The sequence below is a fragment of the Puntigrus tetrazona genome, chromosome 1 (genome assembly GCF_018831695.1).
Source record: "Puntigrus tetrazona isolate hp1 chromosome 1, ASM1883169v1, whole genome shotgun sequence".
Taxonomy (NCBI): domain Eukaryota; kingdom Metazoa; phylum Chordata; class Actinopteri; order Cypriniformes; family Cyprinidae; genus Puntigrus; species Puntigrus tetrazona.
In genome coordinates this window covers 23034945-23058328 of record NC_056699.1, presented here as the reverse complement: position 1 = coordinate 23058328, position 23384 = coordinate 23034945, and the positions used below count along the sequence as shown (strand labels likewise).

The 23384-nt window shown below is 37.6% G+C and overlaps 3 protein-coding genes and 1 long non-coding RNA gene across 6 annotated transcripts; all 4 read right to left on the bottom strand.

Annotated features, from left to right (window-relative positions):
- Positions 1–172: 172 nt before the first annotated feature.
- On the bottom strand, positions 173–3799 carry lrrc58a (leucine rich repeat containing 58a). The gene is made up of 4 exons (XM_043241633.1): positions 3110–3799; positions 2104–2232; positions 1735–2012; positions 173–1193 (listed from the first exon to the last, which is right to left on the bottom strand). The coding sequence occupies exons 1-4, from the start codon at positions 3562–3564 to the stop codon at positions 1000–1002; spliced, it is 1056 nt and encodes a 351-aa protein (XP_043097568.1). The 5' UTR covers positions 3565–3799; the 3' UTR covers positions 173–999.
- A 594-nt stretch (positions 3800–4393) lies between these two features.
- On the bottom strand, positions 4394–13806 carry fstl1a (follistatin-like 1a). Its single transcript, XM_043233642.1, has 11 exons — positions 13695–13806; positions 13533–13589; positions 9296–9397; positions 8563–8692; positions 8188–8220; positions 7857–7987; positions 7639–7760; positions 5606–5718; positions 5383–5493; positions 5142–5242; positions 4394–4923 (listed from the first exon to the last, which is right to left on the bottom strand). The coding sequence occupies exons 1-11, from the start codon at positions 13770–13772 to the stop codon at positions 4882–4884; spliced, it is 1020 nt and encodes a 339-aa protein (XP_043089577.1). The 5' UTR covers positions 13773–13806; the 3' UTR covers positions 4394–4881.
- Positions 13807–14194: 388 nt separating this feature from the next.
- Positions 14195–16080, bottom strand: LOC122351271. Of its 3 annotated transcripts, XR_006251724.1 has the most exons (5): positions 16022–16080; positions 15843–15900; positions 15441–15688; positions 15285–15314; positions 14195–15186 (listed from the first exon to the last, which is right to left on the bottom strand). It is a non-coding gene; the product is annotated as an uncharacterized LOC122351271 (long non-coding RNA). The 3 variants fall into 3 exon arrangements; XR_006251723.1 differs by having other exon boundaries at positions 15285–15688; XR_006251722.1 differs by having other exon boundaries at positions 14195–15688.
- Positions 16081–19306: 3226 nt separating this feature from the next.
- Positions 19307–20485, bottom strand: gja8b (gap junction protein alpha 8 paralog b). The gene has a single exon (XM_043246196.1). The coding sequence runs from the start codon at positions 20483–20485 to the stop codon at positions 19307–19309; it is 1179 nt and encodes a 392-aa protein (XP_043102131.1).
- Between the last annotated feature and the right edge of the window lie 2899 nt (positions 20486–23384).

Below are 23384 nucleotides of genomic sequence, written 5' to 3'. Positions count from 1 at the left end.
AGCGCATCAAAATTGGCCTTGAATGCAGCTGTCAGATATTAATGTGAACTCACTGACCCAAAACTCTCAAAGACACATTATGCAATATCATTGAAGTAATCATCAAGGTATGATTAAGTAGTCAGACCGAATCAAACTAGTGCTCACGAGAAACACACACACACAGACCAGATAAGTTATCATCGAGGGGTATATCTTTTTTATTACTATTAAGGTCATTATGAGCTCTTTTAGAGATGGTAACCATTTAATACTGATCTGTTCGGTGTAGCCACCACCTGAAAATAACGTTTTGTTTTTTTTAAAAAGCCCTTTGCATGTAACTACTTTCAAGGTTGTATCATGAACAATAACCTTCTATACATTTTCAAAACTGTGTTACGTAGCCACAATAGTCCATAACCTGACCTTTGGACAGAAAAGTTAGAGCAGAATGACAGTCAATACAAAGAAGAGGTCAAAGAGTAACTGTTCACGTATTGATCACATTTTCCAGAAGTGCAAAGCGGTCAGTTTGCTTTCTGGTTGCATGCAGGATTGGTCTGCGTCGAGCTAACCTACTCAGAATACCGTCTTAGGCAAAACGCAAACTGTTTTCAGATGTCTTATGAGCAACATTAGTAGTCAGTTCAGTTTGTGTTATTTACTCACTTTCGCGAAATTTCAAGCCAAAAACCACAAAACAGTTATATAAGTAATCCATGTGACAACATACAGTATCAAAAGTCTTTTAAAGTCTCCTTACCCGTGACACAAGAGTGAGAAAATACAGAATATTCTTTCTTTGTGTGTGTGTGTGTGTGTGTGTGTGTGAATTTTTCTTTTAAGTTCGATTTACAGTTTAAACCTGTATTAAAACCCAAATAGTTACTAAAATAGTTTTAAGACCCAACTCTTTTGGGTCTAAGTGTTTTTAATATTTTATAGGCCTACGAAAACATGCAATGAAGCATTAAAATGGAAATCCTGTGGCAGGGAACTGTCTCTGTTAGAGGTTTCCTATCCCAGCAGTACCCGCTGGAGCCTGTCTGCAGGGATGCTGTTCTCCTCCTCTGACTCTGCGTCGCTCTGCGGGTTTGAGCTGCAGGGAGAGGAACACTGCGGCGAACAGAGGTAATGCATGAGCGGCAGGCGGTACTTCCCGCAGAAATCCACAAACTTGATGTGCCTCACACATGAGTCAAAGTAAACACCTGTAGGGCATATATGGGAGAGATATAGAGAAATGTGAAGAGGTGGACAAATGTTCAACATGTCAAGCACAGCAATAAAAATCTACCACTTTGGATGGAGTTTGACCGACAGGTGTTCTGACCGATCGCAAAGCAGAATCTGCCGTGTGTGTCCAAACAAACAAACCAGACTAGAGTATTTTAAAGATCGACATCAAAAAAAAAATGTCTGGTCTGATTTTTGATTTTCATATGCACTCCGAGCAATAGGCTAATAGATTTGGAACATATGCTTTAAAGAGTCAAAGGTAAACCGCCTCAAGCTGTAACAGTGTAACATCAATTTTTGTTTTTTTTTTTTTAAATGGGAACAAGATAAAAGTAATCAACATCATAAAAGAAATCTTATCAGTTGAGGTAACTGGAACCCAGAATATTTCTTTAATTTATGCAGCACAATTAATGCACATTGTTGTCTAATGTAAGGTTATTCTCACAGGATATAGATTATATTTCAGGGTTATCCTAAATATCTTTTTTTTTTCACAGCGTCCTCCCCTACCTGCACACTTTGGGTTGGGACATTCGCTAGCCAGGTTTAAATAATGGATCAGATTGGACGGTAGGTCACAAGAGCTGAAAGGGAGGTTCTGGGACTTGATGGTGCGTCCTGACAGCTCCATCAGAGATGGGGGGTCATAGGTCATGTCCTTGATGAAGCGCACGACGAGAGGGTTTCCGCGCAGACTGAGTTCCTGCAAATGGACGAGGCTCAGGATCTCACGAGGGAGGAAGGTCAGCAGGTTGTTGTGGAGACTGAGAGAGAGAAGGGAGTGTAACCTGCAAGGACAGAAATCAGATCATAACATTGAAATAAAAATCACATGCCGCTCTGACTTCACAACATACAGTAAATGACAAAAGATCTCACTTGTTGAGTTGGGGCGGTATGCTTTGGATGCGATTGTCACACAGAACCAGGTATCTCAGACTGGTGAGGTTAGCCACCTCAGGTGGGATGGAGGAGATGAGGTTTCCTCCTAAATACAGCATCTCTAACCTGTAGCATCACATCGCAGAGGTCAAAAGTTAATGTTGAAATCTATTTTGTAGCTTTTATAGGCTAACTATACGGTGTGCTAGCATACTTTTACAAGTTGACCTGACATTGTAAACAAACCGGTGATCAATCATACGATGAGGATAAAAAAAAAGCACACCAAATAGGGAAGTTCAGAGTTCATCTACTGTAAATACAGAATTTAGCAATGCAACAATGAAACTGGAAAATCTAATTTTAACTTTCTAGGTCTGAATGAAACGAGAGATCATTAACTTAAGAGTAAACGGACCGTTATGTCATGTTTAATTATTTGCCTTAGAGTACTTAACCAGGCCTCCCATTCTATTGGTTTGTCTTTTACCCAGAAGCCCCACCAACCAACCCCAGGACATGGGATGCAAGCCTCAAGCCAGGAGCAAATCTGTGCAAGTAGTGCATCTGTGTTAGAGATATAACTACTGCACAACCAAATTTCTTTTAAACCATAAATAAAATGTTAGCTAAAATAAAATAAAATATAAACACAATTTAATATTAAATTATGTTTTTTTTATTATTATCTTTTCCCATTTTCATTTAGTCAAACTTATATAAAAACATATTTAAAAAACGCAATAAAATTGAAATGTCGAATTAGTTTCTTCTTCCTCTCACACTAAAGTAATCTTGCCATAATATACCACAGTAAAAATAATACCTGTGCATATATTGTTTTTATTATTCGTGCATTTATTCTAATCTATCAGCATAACCGTCTGGGTTTTTATTATTATGACTATTATTATTATTATGTTTTGATTTTTGTTGTTGCTGCTTGGGTCATCCTATTAAGGATATATCCTATCTGGACCCCACCCCCCAAAAAACACCATACCTGGTCAGGTTCTCTATTTCTGCAGGGATATTCTTCAATCTGTTTCCTCCAAGTGACAGGGACTGTAGTGTGGTCATTTTGATAAACTGCACGGGAATGTCCTCAAACCTGTTCCCACTCAGATTCAGAGTCTCGACCCGCATGCGTTCGAACTCTTTAGGGAACGAGGACTCGTTCAGAAGATTGTTCTTTGCTACAAAAGTCGTGAGGTTCGTTAGGCGCATAACGTCTTGTGGTATGACCGCGAGCGCGTTGTTGCTGATATCCAGATGTTCCAGGTTGGACAGAAAACAGACGGAAGGTGGAAGACACGACAAACGATTGTAAGCGAGGTGCAGCTGCTGGATTTGTCGTCGTTTGCTGTCCGTGAGATGATCCAAGCTCAAGTCGTCCAGGTGCAGACGCGATAAATATAAAACAGAGCACTTGTCGTCCATGCTTGGAAAACGAGCCATATGGGCTAATTAGTGGAGCGAAATATTAAAACAGCAATACGGTAAAGCAAAGTATCGCTGTTTTTAAAGGCGCAGTAATCTTAAAAGTTATCGCCTCGGAATTCTTGAGTTATAATCCATGCATATTTGATCCCCTGGCACTAAAGTGACCGCAGCTGTGAGAAGTGCGCTCCAGACCAGACTTTGGTGGTTTTATCTGTGTGTGTCACGCCTCCTGCAGTCAGTGGTTGGTCATCCAGGGCCCAAACATGATGCAAGTTTGTTCAGTCGTGTTATAAGGGTTTTTCGCGACCATCCACGTGCCTGGTTAACGTTAAAATCCGCCGACAACAAACAGGCCTACTTGTTTCATGAACATTAAATACGCAATAAATCCACCTGTAGGCGGATCATTCAAAAAGGCATTCGAGTGACATTACTCTTTTGACCTGCGTTAGGCTTAAGTCGTATCAGTTTGCGTAGCTATAAAACAACATGTAGGCCTAGTCATATTTTACACCACAAAAAAGTGGATTTTAGACACATTTTAACGTGAATGTGTTCAAGCAGCTATCAATGTAAGTCTAGGTTATGATCATTTTGATTACACAGTAATGGCAGTGTATACTGGTGCAATCAGACATGCCCATTAATTTTAAGATTATCGCTTTATAGTTTTATTGATTGCCAATTAAGGTTAATACGCGACATAGATGATTTATAATAGTGTAGTATTTCCCTGCGGAAACAAATTCTGTGTTTAAAATCTTGGACAGTACAAATCGACAACCATCTGAAAAATGACCAAAATTAACATCAATCTGACCCGATTTTTATGTTCTGAATTGATTCTGATTTTATTAATGCAGAGCCATCACAAAATATTAGGGATGCTTTTGGCATTATCCAATACCCACTGTTTTACTACAACGTATATGAGATATGCCATATTACAATCGTCAGTATTGTGATAAAATTAGCATTATTTCACTGTGCAAAAATATTATTGATGTTAATGGTCTTTATACAAAATATATTTTCATATCCCGTTACCTTTAAAGTAAAAATGAACACACTGCCTTATAGAAGCATTTAAATTCCACTGGATGTATAAAAATACTATTACGTTTAAAAAGGTTTACAGTGATTTACACTACAGGTACACATCATACAGACTCTTTTATTGTCAAATACAAGTATAAAAAAAAGATTATAAGAGAACAAACCTTTGAATAGATCAATAATTAATACAATAAACAAATGAAACTTTCTGAATAAACAGAGTTTGACTAATGCTGAAATCTGGGCAAAAGTTAATCCCTTCTCCTGAATTACTGCTCAGACCTCTTTAGTGGCCATTTTCATCTTCTCCATCGTTTCCTATGGGGGGGAAAACAGTTCAAAAGTCATACATTATATTTGCTTTATAGGTCCTCGAGGAACCAGCCAACCAAACCAAACGTCAGGAAGGAATGTTTAAGCACTGTATGTCAGGGAAAATGCACATCCCATCCAACTTAATCAGTAATACCCTTTAATCAGGACATGATGTTATTTGTCAATGCTCTATGGTTTTGAACACTACATTCAGTCCCAACCTGATGTTTACTGAGTTCAGTCACTCGCCGGGTCCACTCCTCCTCCGTCATCTCCTGATCACTTTCCTCCATCTCCTCAAGCGCAGGTAACTTATTTGAACCTGCGGTGAAAGCGAGGACAGAAAGTAAGACCGCATTCCACAGAAAAAAAAATCTCATTTCATCCAGCTTAGCTCTCAAAATCCCAGCCTCAGCCCCAGCTGCAGAAAAAACAAGAGCAATATCCCAGGTTTTAGCTCACCGTCACAAATAACAGCAGTGCAGACCCAGTTCCCGCAGGCACAAACACAGCGGTTACATTCCATCTGAGTCTCGGCACCGTCCTCGTACGTCTCGTCCTCTAAGGCACACTCTAAAAACATGCAACGGCGCTCAATACACATATTTTGCAGGGTATATGTTCACGCACAGGTCTATAGATGTGTATTGTACTAGAAAGTGAAGCGAGCGGTTGTGGATCTTACTCCTCTCTGGAGGATTAAACCCAGGCCTGAGGCAGTTCAAAAACTCATCAAAGCTCAGTTTCCAGTCGGCGTTCTCATCAGACAGCTCAATGAGAGCATCCACGCACAAACTCCTGCGGAACACAAAGTCACCCCTGCTTTTAAGATTTTATTGCAGCGCAGTATTTTTCTGTAACATTCTGTTAACGTCAAAATCACTTACGATCATCCAAAATTGCTGCTGGAATAACTAGCTACCATATTAAAATGCAATTCTCAGCATTATTTTAGGTTCATAAAACGGGTTCTCTTTCCTGGTACACTAATGTTTAAAAGTTTGAGATAAGTAAGATTATAAAATATTTTTGCGAACAGCGATTTGCACGATTTCCGTTATTTCTATCAATTTTAAAAGCAGTTCCGAAGCTTCATTTTTGTTGAAACTGCGATATATGCTTGGGTTTCTTTGATGAATACAAAAAATAGCAGCATTTATTATAAATATGAATCTTTTGTAACAATATAAACCTCATTACGAGCAGTTTTGATCAATTTTATGCATCCGTAATGAGTAAAATTGTATATTTTTTATACTACCCATATACTTTTGAACAGCGATACAACAGTGGTTTGCAATGAGATAGCATAGATGCTTTCTATGATCAAAATGATAAGAATAAGCTCCAATTAATTTTGCTCTCTATTAAGCTTTCTACAGTCAGTCCGAAGCATTAAAAAGCCTATGAAATATATCTCACAGACTAAAATGCGTTACAGATTAGTCAGTAATGGACTATGTACTGAAATACTGTGTTAAACAGGCAAGCAATTCTGCATTTGCATTACAACCTACAAACTGTGTTAGATATATATACACTGGCCATTGAACGCACTCATCTCAGATATCAGTATCAGCATTGAGCTTTTGAAGAACTCGTATCAGACAGAAGACCACTCGAACAGTCGCAGCGGTGAATCCCGTGGAGCCTTTATGCCTTATGACAGATTTTGTGCCCGTTTCTATGACTAAAATATAATTCAACATAAAAGCTGAATGCACAAAGTAAAAACAATCTGTATATGATAGCAATGCCTTGTTTTGTCTCGTGAGATAAATAGTAAGAATACCGAAAGACTTGCTTTGTGCCTCGGTCAGAGGACAGTGAGGTTATAATCATTACATTTTATAGACTAGTCCAGAGATATATTGGTTATCAAAAAGATTTTCAGAATCTTCAGATAGCAATTATCAGAAGCGGCTGTAAAGAAGAACTGATAAAAGTATTGACACAGATAGTGGCGAGAATAAAGAAAGCGTTCAGGTTAATAAACCTCACGACTGTGAACTGTCTCTATCAGCCCGAGCTCACGGCGATTTGTACATATTTTACAAGTTGCCAATCCATTTGTACGAATGACCCACGCCTGACCCCACTCCTGGAGTTTAGATAAATCGTACGAGTGAGGTCGTACAAATTAGACACCTTGTAAAATACATACAAATTGGTCGTATGCACAAATGACAAGATGAACCAACAAGGGCAAGAGGACATTATATACTTGATAGAGTACGCCTATTATGAACATTATATCTGAATGCATGTCAGATTTTTTTGTATAGATGTATTGTTAAGCTAAACGAAAATGAAGGTACATTTTTAGCACTGTAAAAGCCATTTATCCAAAGGAAAGAAAAGGTTAAATTGATCTAAACCACATAGTACTCACTTTGGCTACCAAAATCAAATCAGGATATTATAGCATGATTTCGTAAGCATAATGCAACACTGAAAATTCAAAACTACAAATACAAAACTAAGTGTAATTTGTAAAAATGTTAAAGCAGTTTAAAATTGTAAAAATCTTTTAAAATATGTATTTATTTATTTATTTTTGTTTGTCAGCCGTTTTTACTGTATTTTTGATCCAATAAATGCTCTTGGTGAGCATAAGAGACTTTCAAAAACATTTAAAAATCTGATTTTTTTTAACCATTCTATTTGAAGAGACTTTGTATTGTTGCGTGTGTGTGTGTGTGTGTGTGTGTGTGTAACCTGAGTAGGCGGTTGTTGTCCTCCTCAGCATAAGGAGACGTGACATTTATCGCTGTATCATTATGCTGAATGAACTTCAAGAATTCTCTTGAATCCAGCTGAGCATCTCCATTATCGTAGTTCTGTTGAAACGCAAACGGCATAAAATAAAGCGTGAGGCACACTGTTCAGTGAATCAATATGTTGATACACACACGCGCACACACACACACACACACCTGGAAGTATTTGAGGAGGACGTCTGAGAAGTTGGATCCTTTAGAAAACCAGCCGTCAGGCTCCACCTCAGACCTCAGCCATTCAATCACACGACTCCTCAACTCATTGCGGTCCGTAAGGTAACAAACAACTAAATCCGATCAACAAGACAAATAGGCCCAACGTGTTGTTGTTTTCAATCACTATTAGTCATTTTAAGGCCTAAATCACATATTTCATTCTGTTTAAACAAAACTGCTCAGTAAATACATTTGAGTGTTGACTGTTATATGGTAGACTCTAACAAGGCAATAATAAAATATTGAATGATACAGATGTGTGTTCACTCACTTGGGCTGTTGGTGACTCTTTCCAATTTTTTCTCTAAACGTGAAGAGACAGAAACCAGGTCAGTGAGTTTCATAAACACTCGAAAACAGGAGCTGCTTTTCTTAAAATATAAGTGCATATTTACGTGTTCAAATTGTGGTGACATTTCTGAGAGTAATGGCTGCAATCATTTTAATTTCTACTCACATCTATTAACAACATTTTCAAGTGGTTTGTGGTGAAGCATGTAGACATGCTCGTTGAAATGAAAAGGTCTGTTGTGTGTATTGTATTCCATGAATGTTATTCTATGTGAACACTGGCTACCAATGCAAAAACACTATAAACCTGTTAAACGGAGAGCACACACACTCACACACACACACACACACTTACCTTCACAATGTCCATCATGGGCGACCTGTACTTTGAGTCCGGTGAGACAGGCATCACGATGCAGCTCACAGTGATTATGGTACGTCTTCCCGTTACTGCCACAAACTGGACGCTTATGGGGTATACATTGCTGATCAAGACACAAACACACACACACTGAAACACGTGTACATTTATGATATCCATGGCATTTCTTTCAGTTGTTCTCAACATGTAAACGTTAAATCAAAGAAATTGGGAAATATGTCAAAAAATGCAATGTTGGTAAATTACAAATCTTATTTATATACTTAGAAGTGTGTGTGTGTGTGTGTGTGTGTGTGTGTGTGCACGTGTTTTTCTATAATGTTTTGACATTTTTTTGATTTACCGTATTGTTGGGTTGTTACAGTTCATGGTCTTTTACAAAACCTTTTATGATTTTAAGGACATTTTTGTTCCTGCAGGGTTGTTCGCTATTTTATGTATAAAATAAAGAAATAAAAAGAGACAGCTTAGGCATTTTTTGGTCAATAAAGAGCTCTGGTAGGAAAGCCTTTATAAGAAATTATTACCAATATACATTGATTTTCAATTTCAATTGTAAAATATATATTTTAGCTATGGGAGTGGCATTTAGTGTTATGGTTAGTTTAGTTTAATTGATCATTTGGGCTACTTTAGTGCTAGTTTTGTAAAGCGGATCTGGCAACCCTGGTGGGAACGGCAGCATGTGTGGCTGTACATGACTCACCTCAATACACAGACAGCTTGGTGCTCCTTTCTCTGTCACGGCGCATTCTCTCCCAGCTCCACAGAACACATTGGCACAAACTTTACTTTTACTCCTTATCTCCTGCACAAAACACAGACAGAAAGAGAAACGTGAGTAAACCTACAACACCGTCACGTCAAACAGCGCGCCCATGATCTTTTCGATAAGTACTTTGGCTCCAACTAGTGGTGAAGGAGGGGAAACGCCTCGGAAATTAAAGCGGTTATAATCTAGGTTTATGCTGAAAGCCTAGTCGTTTTCATTACTTAGTTTTAAAGTAATACTTCATCTAGTCCAAATACTAACCGCCAAACACGAACTAATCTCATTTTATCGACAAAGACATAATGTTACCACAAGATGGCAGGCTACAACAGTGCACTGGTTCGCGTCTATTAATAAATGAAGTTCCTATTCAGTAATACCCAAATGACAAATGTTCCAATTACACAGACCCACAGTCGTACACAAATAGACTTTCTATGTTCTCTTGCCCAGTTTTCTCGTAAGTAAAGTCTCATTCACTCTCCTCAGAGTCAGACATGCTGCCCTTTTGTTGTGGCGTCTGATTGGTGCAGACTGAAGTGAAAGCCGACCCTGACACGGCTCCAGATGGGAGCCAGACCTGTTGACCTTTGGCTTCTAATAAAGAGGGGGAGTAACAAAGAGTCTGACCAGACAATACACCGGCACATGCTGTCACTCACTGAAAAACACACACATATAAAAGCAGCACCACACGACTGCAAGACAGATGGCACACACTCCACACACACACACACACACACACACACACAAACAAACATACAAACCATCTGCAACATCTGTGTATGCTAATGTGCTCTGATCCTTCTACAGGAAAAGCATTTGTATTAGGTATAATATGATGGAAAAGTAGACATTTAGACCAGAATAAGAACATGAGAAAAGTAGACCAAATTAAAACATGGTTAACATTCTAATAATTACATTTTAATTGATGTTTTAAAGAAAAAAATTGGGACACTGGTAATATATGTCTAATATATATATATATATATATATATATATATATATATATATATTTTTTTTTTTTTATTGGCAAATGGAGCATTACCTTCTCAAATGCCCCAGGCGAGTTACTCACCAGTGCAAGCGCTTACTTGCTGGCTCAAGACAGACTGCATCTGTGCAAAGAATGTCATATACGTATAGTTGGATGCATGTTGACATACAGCCTAGGGACATCTGTCCATCTCTACATGCCCTTTGACCTCTCAACTCTGACCTTTGACTGCTCACTGGGGAGACTGTGGGACACAATAGAATGGTATCTCAAGGAAGTGAGGAAAAGGGTGATGTTTTAAGGGGATCATGTAGGATGTGGGCATGTGCAGTAATAATTTCAAAATGTCTCACTTAGTGAACGTGTCAGAGGATTTGTGTGTGTGTGAGTAAATGTGTTTGCCAGTGATGACTCAGAATGCCAGAGAATGTGCGCACAGAGAAAAGTGAGCAACTTGACCGAAATGTAAGATATGGCTGCATTATGGCTGCATGGTTATTCTAAAATATGAAAAGAAGCATATTCAAGTCATCTTCTTCACGCATACCAGACAAACATAACAAAATAAGACACAGCATTATGGGTGACATACAATTTTAAATTAGAAATGCATTTAAACAAACATAACAAAATAAGACACAGCATTATGGGTGACATACCATTTAAAAGAGAACTGAAAGATCAAGAATTTCACACCTTAACAGACGCTGCCTAGAGGTCTGGCATCACACATTTAAGAAAAAACTGAGATGAGCGAAAAAAAAACCTTTCACACATATCACACAACTCCTAACAGGCTAAAGCGCGCGCACACACACACACACACACACACACACTGAGTTTTGACCTAAAACCTGAGGGCAGGCGGCACATTCCTCGCATTCCCGTGTGTGTCAGCTGAGATTGTTTGATGGAGATCAGAGCAGACAGACTCTGTAAGACGACACCTCATTATTAGTGAACAGAGGTCTGTGTAAAATCACTGTAATGATCACTATAGCTTATAAAAAACTCACAGCATTATCATTAACACTGATGCTTCATGATTTCATACATTTTGATAGTGTTTCTAGCAATATAAATTCTGAAGGAAGTTTTTCCTGTATTGTAAAGTCATGAAAACTCGATTGTGCATATTTTTCCATTATTGGAGCAAATGGAAACAGAGAAATTATATTTGTTGTAGTTTCTGTGATAGCTTCCGAGAAGCTCAGAAAAGTAAAAAGAGCCAATCGGAGGGCATCTAGGGATGATGATGTCTTAGCATTATACTTACTTGCCCACTTGGCAACCATATCAACACTTAACACAAAACAACAACAGCCCACAACATCCTTTTTTGTACAGAAAGAGGAAGGCTTTCTATCTATACTCACAAGCGTTTTAGTGTAGTACACTGCAGTGGCAGAATGCAAATGATCTGAAAACATCCTGCGATACTTATAGATGATGTATTTTTCAGCAAATATTTTAGGCGGCTTAAATCTCACACTTCTGTCTGGCTGATGTTTGTTAACAATTGTAAATGCGTTTTTGATGTTGCGAGAAATGCCAAATGGATAAAGCAGAAACTGAAAAATGTCTGTTCATACAGGTTGTGCTTAATAAATTAGGCCCCTCGATTGGCAAATGATATAGTGATATGTATATATATATGATGATATGAACACGCTCGTCTGAAACAACCATTAAAACATCTACAGAGATGGGAATGTAAACTAAAATATAAAAACGCACTGCTGTAATGTTTCTTGAGCAGCAAGCAAGCATGATTTCTGAAGGATCATGTGACACTGAAGAGTGGTGTTTCTAGTAATGTAAATCAGCTTTGCTTCACAGGAATAAATGTATATCTAATGTTTTATTTATTAAAAATATATATAAGTAATAAACATATTTTAATTTTGAATTAAATAAATATAGTCTTGACTAGCATAAAAAATGATGCCAGATCCTAAAAAGGGACCTTTGTATGCTAAAAAAATAAATTTCACATAAGCATGCAAATGTTTATTTTTCTTTTCTTTTTTTTTTGGTTTGTCACGCTAATCTTTTGTGTGTAAAGCAAGTCATATGACAGTTTTCACAGCTTTGACAGCCCAAACACTTCCGGCAACAGGACTAATGTTTTTAAATATTTAATTTAATTTAGTATTTAATTTAATTTTAATGATATTTTACAATATTGTTGATTTTACTGTATTTTTGATCAAATGAATAATAAATAATAATAAACTATAAAATACTTCTTTCTAAAACAGGCAGTGCTCTTAAACCATTTAATCAATCTGTTCTTTGTTCTTTAAACTCTCTAGCCTTTTTAACTCGTCATCACGCAGATGGTACATGTGAAGTCATCTCTAAAAAACACTCCTTTACCGAGCGCAGGATCTTCACTGCGTGAGCCCTGTGGTTTGCTTCCTAATGAAAAGGCATGAGGTGGTTCTTCCAGATGTAAACAGGCCTCCAGGTGCGCACATGAAAAGACCAGCACATCTGCCGCGTCTAACTATGTGTCAGCACCTGAACGGCTGTGCTCGGGCATCTGTGTGAAGTGTTTAGAGTTAGTCTTAAAATGCCCTTATCCCACCTGTGTGGCAACGTCTGCTGTTGTTTGGCTTTCCGTTACTCCATGTACCAATTACATTGCTTTTACCTGCCAAGGCAAACAGCAGCTGCTCATTCAACTGCTGAGCCCAGACAACTAGCCCACGTCTGACACCTACAAGTGCTGGGTTCACGCTCCTAAAAACTCCTTGTTAAGTTCAAACTAGCACAGTGAGAAAACGATCTATAGTAAAGCGTAGTTTTCAGCAAGAACGCTGTGCGTTAAATTTAAGAAAATTCCCTTTAGCTTTGAAACACAATGCAATGCATAACTCGAAATACGAGTAAACGCCTTTTAAAACATAATATGGAAAATTCCTTCATATTAACGCAATACATTGGGCCTTAATTACAGACTTGTAATTCTTGAAATTAATTTAGGCTTTTTAGACATGGTTTTAATCGTACGTATGCCAAATAAATAAAAGATGTGTCAAGGCTGTAAGTTTAGTTATTTTAATTGACAATCGGCTAAATTGAAAATATACAGAAGCGCTGTGTTCAACTCCCAAGATACTTTTCCGTCTATTAGAGAACTTTACCCAAAGTATTCGGAAAGCTTACCTCTGCGTAACAGCAGACAACGGAGAGGACAACGAATGGAGAAAGTGTCCTAATAATCTGCAGAGAGATGCAAGCGCAGAAGAAGATGTAGAGATGTAAATACACCTACACAGATATGCAGTGTGCGTGTAAGATCTGCCCCCTTGAAAGCGTGCCACTTACCATCTTCAGGAGATGAGAGGAGAAAGGAGAGATGAGAGGAGCTGCTGCACAGACACAGAGGAAACTGAAGGACAGCATTACAGAGTTCTGGAGAGATCCAGTGATTCACCCTCCCCCAAACCCCCACCCCCACACACACACACACACGCACGCACACACACACACACACACACACACACACACACGCACGCATGCACGCACGCACACACACACACACACACACACACACACACACACACACACATACATCGTTTGTTTAGCTCTCTACTTTGGGACATTACAAACACTTATATATATATATATATATATATATATATATATATATATATATATATATATATATATATCTATAAATGAAATGAAGTCCTCAAAAAGAAGTTGTATGAGTTTGTCAGATCTAGTTCACTTCTGGGTAAATGTGTCTGTCCCACAAATATGATTAAGTAGGTATACAGAGGCAAGTTTTAGTTTTACAATGCAATTTTATTGACATGATTTATATGGATGTTGAATTTGAAGAATTTATATACACATGCGAGTAAGATCGTCTTTCAGTGAAAACTCATAAACAAACATCAGTATACTGCACTAAAAAAATATAAAAATATGTAGAACTTTTTTTTCCTAATGTACATAAACTACTTAAATCCGTCCTGTATTTTTCACAATAGTTCACCCAAAAAGGTGAAAACATGGAGATCAAACACTAAGAACAATGAGGGAAAACAGAACACGGAAGAGAAACGTCCCACAGGTTAGGAATGACACAAGAATCCTCCTTTTTGAACTTGTAAGCGAATGCTTTAAAGCACCCCTTACGTGGATTTTTTCGCAAATGGCCTTCAATGCAGCGTGTGACACAGCTCTAAGCGAATGAAAAACAAAGTTTTAAATCTGAAAGTGTACCATATGTGAAGTTATTGTCTCTCAAAATAAAGAGTCGATTAAGAAACACTGAAACATGAACCTTTAGCATACTTTTTGGTCTGAATACAAATGCAAATTCATTCTCTGCCACTAGGTGCGCTTTTGGAGGTAACAACATCTGTTTCCCCGGCAACGCTGTACACACACTTCATCAAAAAAAATAAGACCAATCACCGCGAATTAGGTAAAAAAATAATTAATATTGTAGACAATGAGAAGTGCTGGGGACTCTCCAAACCAAAATATGAACCTTTCATAACCAATACAATTGATTATTTATGAATCTCAATTTTTTTGCGATTCAGTGCACCAGGGCCCTTTTTCCCTGACCAATGAAAACAAAAACATAAGTTTGCGCTTTAATACGTTATCAAGACATGTCTTATCACCGAAACAAGACAATTTCATCGTTTTATACTAACTTTAGTCCATTTACGTAGCCTGCGTACAAACTGAGTTTCCTGGTTTCCTCCGGTCAGTGATCTGTAAGCCACTCGTAGTACACCGAGTTGACCCTCTCTTTGTAACTTTTATTTTTTTCTTTTTTCTTCGTCTTTTCGGAGCCCTAAAGAGAGAGAAAGAGCTAGAATGATCCTTGGCATAAACAGATACAGTCTCGAGGTCTGACAGCAAAACAGAAGTGCAAATTCTCAAAATGCATACCTCGTTTATAGAAACACCCGGCTCTGTGACCTTTCAGAAAATAAGCAATAAGCACCCAATAATAAATAATCAAGCTATCTGCATGTCTGTCTCTATCTCAGTGCTGTCATTTGCATTCGCTAGAGCGATTATGCAGTAAACACGAAAAGTTTTTACCTCATCTCCATCCGGTTGTGATTTTTGCCTGTGAAATTGAAGCGGGAACCATTTATAATTTTTGTGATATTTAATGTGTAGTCAATTAAGCGGAAAGAAGATTATGTAGGGAGATGTGATTTACTTTTTTTTCTGCTGACCATGAAAAAAAAAGAAGCAAATACAAAATATCAGAAAAAAAACAAAGCACCAAAAGATGGACGACACTACTGTTAGTGAAAAGATGGTTAGACTGCGATAAGTAGTATCTAGAATAAAAAGAAAGAATTTTGTTTAGACGTATCATAATGTCTGTTCTGTATTTTAAAGTCATTTTAATCATTTTTAAGATATGCCTTTTATAAAAGCCCTGAAAATCGTACAGATCATCATTTAACAAATGACTGTATTGTCTCAGCTTACCTTCAGACTGATTGAAAGACATTGTTATCGATTCATCTGCTCGGTTCAGTATCACGTCCTACAAAGTAGCACAAGATTAGTGAAAATAATCCGCACTCATTTTTTCCTCTTAAAAAGAAAAAATATGGGCCAAAAGCATCTCTGTGGTGTTTAATAAATAAAAACATGATAAAACTGACCCTCTGTTATCTGCAGCCTTGCAGTAATTGTTAATGCATAAGCGAGATCTGCATGTTATATTGCACTGTGGTCGGCTCTACTCATTTCCTTTGAGAGGTTTTATACAGGAAATGCTCTTCAAAAGTTCACACCCTTTCAGTTTATTAATTAGAGAACCTTTACAATAAACTAAACAAGATTATGGCTGAATGAGTGTCACACACACACACACACACACACACACACACACACACACACACACACACACACAATATTATACTTGCAGTGTGCATTTTATCTTTATTAATTTACAATTTAGGATCAGTATATTTTTAACCTGTCCATAATGCCATATTTGCCCACTCAAATCTTATTCGCAGATATTTCTTTCTTGTTCTCAACCTGCTTTGTATACACTTTGTAATGTTTTAGTAGAAACCAAATAACTCACCAAACGACCACAAGAGTGCAGCAAAGTGCTCTGAGTCTCAGCTTAAAGGAATAACTCGACAGAACAAAAGAAATCATACAGTTTTGGAACTACTTGAGGTTGAGTAAATGATCACAGAGTTTTCATTTTTGGGTGAACTATTACTTTAACCTTGCAAAATTAACTTTGGTAATACCGTGGTTTAATGGGGGTATTACCATTTTCATGCAGTTTGGTAGTTGCATGCTATAAACAATTTATTATTATTATTTTTAGCAAAAACTTTAAAAATTGTAATTTTAATAGTAATTTCATATTAATTTTAATATGATAATTACACACACACACAAATATATATATATATATATATATATATATATATATATATATATATATATATATATATATATATATATATATATATATATATATATAACATACATATACATATATATTATGATTATGAAATCTATTAATATAAATTATTTGATTATTATTTATTAAACATATATATATATATATATATATATATATATATATATATATATATATATATATGTTTAATAAATAATAATCAATTAATTTATGTTAATAGATTTCATAATCATAATGCATACATTAAAAAGTATGGTATAATATATCTTTCTTTCTTTTTTTAGTTAGATATGTGTGTGTGTGTGTGTGTGGGAAGCTGTATAGGTGAACTTGCATTAATAAATACCATAAGACAGTCTTATTGACCACACATGACCTTTTATTGGCTATATCCACAGGTTTCACACAGTCATTTCTGTATAGGTGCGGTAAAGGACTACAAGTTAGAAAAAAAACAAGGTGTTTTTTTTTTTCTTTGCATAAGAACATTATGTGTGTGTGTGGGGGGGGGGTTAAGTAACTTAAACAAAGTTACTTCTCAGTACGGTTTCCCATTGAAACTCACAGTTAAGAACCAATAATCAGATTTACTCTCACCACCACCACCACCACAATCTGACGTGTGCTTTTATGATTTGTGTGTCCACAGCAAAATGTAGAACGAGTCCTCTGCTGCAATCCCTGTGGTAATGTGTGTCACAGTGGCTTTGTCAGAGACACAAACAGAGAAGATAAACCCTTTAATAACCGTTGTTAGACATCTGCTTTGAGGCTTTTTGAACAATGTGCATTAGTACAGTAACTAAAGGGGAGAAATGATGATTATTCCTCTGCTTATGTTAATGGGTTTCATTTTTTTCCACTTGTGCAATTTTTTTATAACCTAATTGATGATATTTGTGTTAAGTATGGGTTTGATATTGCATCACCTCATGCAGCCTGCCCAAGCATCATGTGTGTTTTTGCCATTAAATAGTATCACCTACGTACAAAACATAGTACAGAAAATTGGCCTTTCAATTCTAGTTTCATTCAATTCTTTAGGTTGTGGAAAAGTTTACTTCATGGCAGCAACATGAAATTAAAAACAAATTACATTCAGTCCAAACTAATAAGAAATCAATGGCAGGGTAGACAAGAGGAGAAGAAAAGAAAAAAAAAAAACTTATTTGACATACCGGTTATCATAAGCACTCGTTTGACATGAAATGAACGATTTTTATACATTTCAGTAAATCATGTGTTATGACTTTGGTAGAACTGTAAAACTGTTACAAACAAAGGGACAATTTAATTGGTCAGAAGTAATAATTAAAATAAATAATAAAATCAAATGAACAATCAAAAACTGAAACTTATGTTTTTTTTTCATACTAGTTTCATACTAAACTTTAACGCATAGTTTAAAATATAAGACATGTCTCTGCTGAAAATGATAAGTCAATAAAGGGGCGAAACCCTTTTAAAAAAATTTAATTAGCCTTTTTTTATGAAATACAATGGAGGACCAAAGTATGAAAATGTTGTTTCCAACAACATCAAGGATGTCGGACTGTCTGTGGTGACATGTCATGTAATGTTGTTTTATTGTCTCTTGCTGAACAATACTTTGTGCTGATTGGGCGTGATCTTTATCATCATCATCATGGCCGTATGCGCAGAGAGACTAGAAAGAATGTGGCCTACAATCTTTTCTATGGCTAATGCAATTATTACAGTTATCGCTAGATACACTCTAACCTACAGTTCATAAAATGCAGAGACACTTAATGTAAGTCCAGAAACAAGGTGTTATGTTGAACGTATATCAGCTGTGGTCATTTCTTTTAATAGATACTTTATATTTTGCTACTATGCCATGATGAACGACTGTGCAACTATCAGCATTTGTTTCACCTCACACATACACATATCCATTACAGTACCATTCACATACAAATCAATAAGCTTGATTGAGTATTTATCATCATGTATGGTTGAACTTATTGAGGTGAAAAGGATGATGCCCTGACAGTTTTCTTATCAGAATAATAACAAAATATCACTTACGACATAGAACTAATGGCTAATCCAAAAAATGTAAACATCAGAATCCCACCTTTGAGTAAAATTCTGGATAGAAAATGTTATTAAATAAAAATAAAAAAAACAGCACATATTTTGCTAAATCCCAACTCCTCCCCACGCAGATCTAGCTGCTGCAGATCTCTAACTTTGGTTCGTTAATTGTTTGATAAAAACAGTACAAAAAATACTGCTATATATATATATATATATATATATATATATATATATATATATATATATATATATATATATATATGTATATATAAATTTAAATTAATCAAGCGCTCAAATTTCCGCATGAAATTGCACAGCATTATTTTTTTAAATGATATTGTAAGTGCAGTTAGCGAAAAGCTCTCCTTTTTATGCCTCTTTTTTTTCTTTTTTAAAACTACAATTGGTACTGCTGCACTTCTAATCCAGTATATATTATTTATACCGTCAAGTCATCTGACCTTGCCCGGCTGCTGGCTTTGCTCAGGCTGCTGAGCGGTCGCGTGTCTTCTATCGTCTCGCTGGCTTCCACATCTGCTTCGATGGCCAACTCGTCCTCGTCTTCGTCCCTGCGTACAACTCCCGCCACCGCGCTCGGCCCTATCACGGTCGTCTGGGCATAGGAGGGCAGCGTTTCGTCGTACACCTTAGACACGTCTTTCTTAGGTGCGCTCGCCTCATCCGTTTTCTCCTCGAACGGCTCATACAGAGCCGGAAGCCGGCCAGCTTCCATGCCCCCTACCTCAGTCAGGGGGAAGAAGTGCGACGTGGCTTTGTCCTCCTCCAGCAGCTTGTAGCCTTTGGCTTTCTGGATGGAGGAGGACGCTATGGAAGGCAAGGCCTTCTCGGAAGCCCCTGGTCCCTCAACTTGCGGCCTCACCGGCTTACGAAACACAAAGTGGATCTTTTTCAGGCCCAAATGGCTGATTTCGACAAAGTTGAGGAAAAGCGAGACGCAGGCCACGGCTAACATGAAGATGATGAACACAGTTTTCTCGGTAGGCCTCGAGACAAAGCAGTCGACCGTGTTCGGGCACGGCCAGCGGCTGCACTTGTAGAGCGGCAGGATTCGGAAGCCGTACAAGTAGTACTGGCCCACCACGAAGCCTACCTCAAAGAGAGTCTTGAAGATAATGTGGCAGATATAGGTCCTCAACAGAGTGCCCTCGAGACGGAACTTCTTGCTGCCCTTTGTGCTCGTCTCTTTGGCCGTACGGACGCTTCCCTGATCGGGCGCGATAGGCAGCCTCTCCTCGTTCATCTCTTGCTGCCTGTTGAGCTCAGCCTCCTCTCGCTCCTTGCGCTTCTCCTCCATGTGGACATGGTGGACGGCGTGGCCCACATACACTAAGGAAGGCGTGGAAACGAAGATGATCTGGAGCACCCACAGGCGAATGTGCGAGATGGGGAAGGCCTCGTCGTAGCAAACGTTCTCGCAACCCGGCTGCTGCGTGTTGCACACGTAATCCGATTGCTCGTCGCCCCACACGAACTCCGCGGCCGTGCCCAGGATGAGGATTCGGAAGATGAAGAGGACCGTGAGCCACACCCTACCGATTACCGTCGAATGCTCGTTTACTTCCTCGAGGATGTTGCCCAAAAAGCTCCAGTCACCCATGGTTGACTGTCAGCACTGCGGACCAAACAAACGAGACGGTTGAAAGCGGGCAGAGAGGCAAAACTTTATTATTATTATTATTGCATTTAAAATTTGGGAGTATACTTGATTTAGATTTTCCCATTCAATATGTGTTGAGAGAAATATCAGAAGAATCTAGAGTTCAAAAGATAATCAAATCAAGTCGTGATATTACACTTTTCCACCCTGTCTAAAAAACAAAAGACAAACTCTTACATTTCGCATCCGATTCTTAAAATAAAATAAAAAAACTCCCAAAATTCTCTACAACCAAATCAAATGCATAGCCAAAGGTGCTCAACATAGAATGAACTGCAATACAGGTAAAGAGTATAAAATGGGCAACTTGCCACAGTAAGAGCTCCAGAGTATTTGTGTTCCCCTTCTCTTGGCACGCTGTGGTGTGAAGTGAACTTTTTGCTCTCTGGTTCCCACCTATGGCCTCCAATCCTTGTCGCCCGAGTGAGCAGAAGTGAATGAATCCAGTCTGATGGTTGGTTTTTAGTTTGCTGCAATATTTAAGCTGGGAGCCAGACAGCCTTTATTCAGAGGGCGACGCATGGTGACGTGCAGTACAATAGCATTCACAAACACAAATGGGAACGTATGTGACACTGGCATTGGGAAAAGGCAATTTTAAAAGTATAAACTTGACATGGTGCATGATTCTGAACATAGGTTCAGTGCATTGTCATTTGAGTTTGAACTAGCAGCATCATCAATCAACTATTAGAAACTCTGATTACATTTCTTAGAAACATTGGTTCTTTGACTCCCATGAAGTGGTAAGGTGGCCTTTAATCAATTTGTTTGTGTCAGTTCATTTATGCTAAACCCAGTTTTCAGAGAAAACGGTCACATAATGATAGATCGTTTTTTTTGTTTGTTTTTGGTTTGAAAGTTAAAAATAAACATTTTTTTAAAAACTAAATATCAATTAATCAAATATTTAAACATGCAAACTTTTTAATGATACATGGATAATACAACTGTGTAATCAAACTCTCAAAGTCTTTTTTTTTCTCTTTATGTGACAATTATGCACCAGGACATGGTTATAAAACACCATGTTATCATGAAACCAATGTACACTGAAACCAGTTTTATTTTTCTCATACATTGCAATACTAGCCATGAAAAGGAAAATTAAAAAAAAAGTAAATACATATAATTGACCGTTTAAATGTATATGTCAAATTTTACACAAGCTTTTATAGCAACATAAAGCCAAAAGAGTCAAGTCTAATTAGTCAAAACCACAACCAATAATCTCTGGACAATGCTTTAGCCTGTGTGGACCACTTTTCATCCAACTGGAATGTGCTTTGGAAATGACATCATGGAGTAAGTGTTTCCATTGGCTGATACTGAAGAATGATGTTCAGTGGGTGGTTATGTGAATGTTTGGTGGGTGGAGGCTGTGCATTTGCATATATATTTTTTTATAATAAACACTACTGAAACATATGTTAAAACATTTTGTAGCCATTTTATATTCTAACATTATGAACCCAATGACCATGTTGGATTTACTACTAAATAAGAGCAGGAATATCACCTAAAATACCCTCTACTATCAATTGAAAACAGAAAAAATGCTCACACTTTATTTTAAGGTCTAATTTTTGCTAATAACAAAACATCAAATAGGACTTTTCAATAAACTCCTAATACCCCGCTTATTGATAGTTAGTACGGTAAGTTTTGTATTGGGTTAGAGATGTACGATATGGTAATGCAGAATATGTTCTTTACTAGTAAACAGTAATCTGCAGGATCAGAATTGGACACCCCTGCTTTAGACCATCCTATGTCTTATCTAGTTTATGCTTGTCCATATGGTTAGCCAAGCTAGTCTCCCAATTTGAATGGCCAAAAATACTCAAAAACGAATATACCAGCAGGCCATCTTAAGCGGTTTGTTTTAGGCATCTACTGACCTTTTTGGCAACCAATATAGCCTGACAATATATCAACCATACATTCTATCATAACTTAGTTCTCTTGCATGTACTTCCCGTCCTATACAAGAATCTCAACATCATCCGTATTAGATTATGAAGCAAACAGTCCTCACGTTAGCTTGACCCTGAAGCCTTCATTTAAAGGTGCTACTTGTTGATATTGCCGGCGCTGGCAGCCTAAGCCAGCAGCAGAGTGGTGAATGGCCGTTGGGATTTCAAACAAAGGCATGATGTCATGATGAAGTCCGCTGTGTCCATTAAATGTGCGCACTGAGGCATGATCCCAGATTGTGCGAATGAAGCAGGCCCCAGGCTATGGCTAAGCATAGGACCATCCCTCAAACAAAGTTATCTTACGCCGATCTGCCTACATGCTGTTGCGCCACGTTTCCTGCTCCTGAGGGACGATTTAGCTGACAGCTATAAAACTACATAGGATACAGTGAAACGCTAGCATTAGCACAGAGGTAGCATTAGCCATTAGCAGGGAAAAGGAACGGGCGACACATCCCCTGCGCTCTCACTCTCTGTACACAAAAATGGAGTTGTCGGATAACCAAGGAAAGTTTAGTTACTTTAGATGACTGGGACTTAATCTCACATGGGATGTGTAAACTACTGAATAACAATAGCTTTTGCAAGGATAGCATTGTGTTGTATTTATATCAAAGAGCTCTTGCTAAAACTCTGGTTATACTTGCTAGTAGTACATAGCCAAATGGTTTACATGATGCTTCCATTGGTTCATGATGGGAGTTTGCGCTAGTTAATTTAGTTTAGAATCCTGCAGAGAAAACAAGTACACTATTCTAAAGACTGTCATCCAAAATTGAACAGTGACTGGTCTTTCCAGAAGACCTGTTAAGTACTTTTACCTATTGTCACTTAGTGTCTTGTGAACAATACCACATTCT

Excerpts from the sequence above, each read along its gene's own strand:
- lrrc58a (XM_043241633.1), bottom strand. The coding sequence starts at position 3,564 with ATGGCTCGTTTTCCAAGCATGGACGACAAGTGCTCTGTTTTATATTTA. Across the intron at positions 2,013-2,103 it reads ATACCGCCCCAACTCAACAA|GTTACACTCCCTTCTCTCTC; the intron begins GTGAGATCTTTT and ends CTGTCCTTGCAG. Across the intron at positions 1,194-1,734 it reads TCCCAACCCAAAGTGTGCAG|GTGTTTACTTTGACTCATGT; the intron begins GTAGGGGAGGAC and ends TATGCCCTACAG.
- gja8b (XM_043246196.1), bottom strand. The coding sequence starts at position 20,485 with ATGGGTGACTGGAGCTTTTTGGGCAACATCCTCGAGGAAGTAAACGAG.
- fstl1a (XM_043233642.1), bottom strand. The coding sequence starts at position 13,772 with ATGCTGTCCTTCAGTTTCCTCTGTGTCTGTGCAGCAGCTCCTCTCATC. Across the intron at positions 9,398-13,532 it reads TTGTCTGCTGTTACGCAGAG|GAGATAAGGAGTAAAAGTAA; the intron begins GTAAGCTTTCCG and ends TGTTTTGTGCAG. Across the intron at positions 8,693-9,295 it reads CAAGCTGTCTGTGTATTGAG|CAATGTATACCCCATAAGCG; the intron begins GTGAGTCATGTA and ends TGTCTTGATCAG.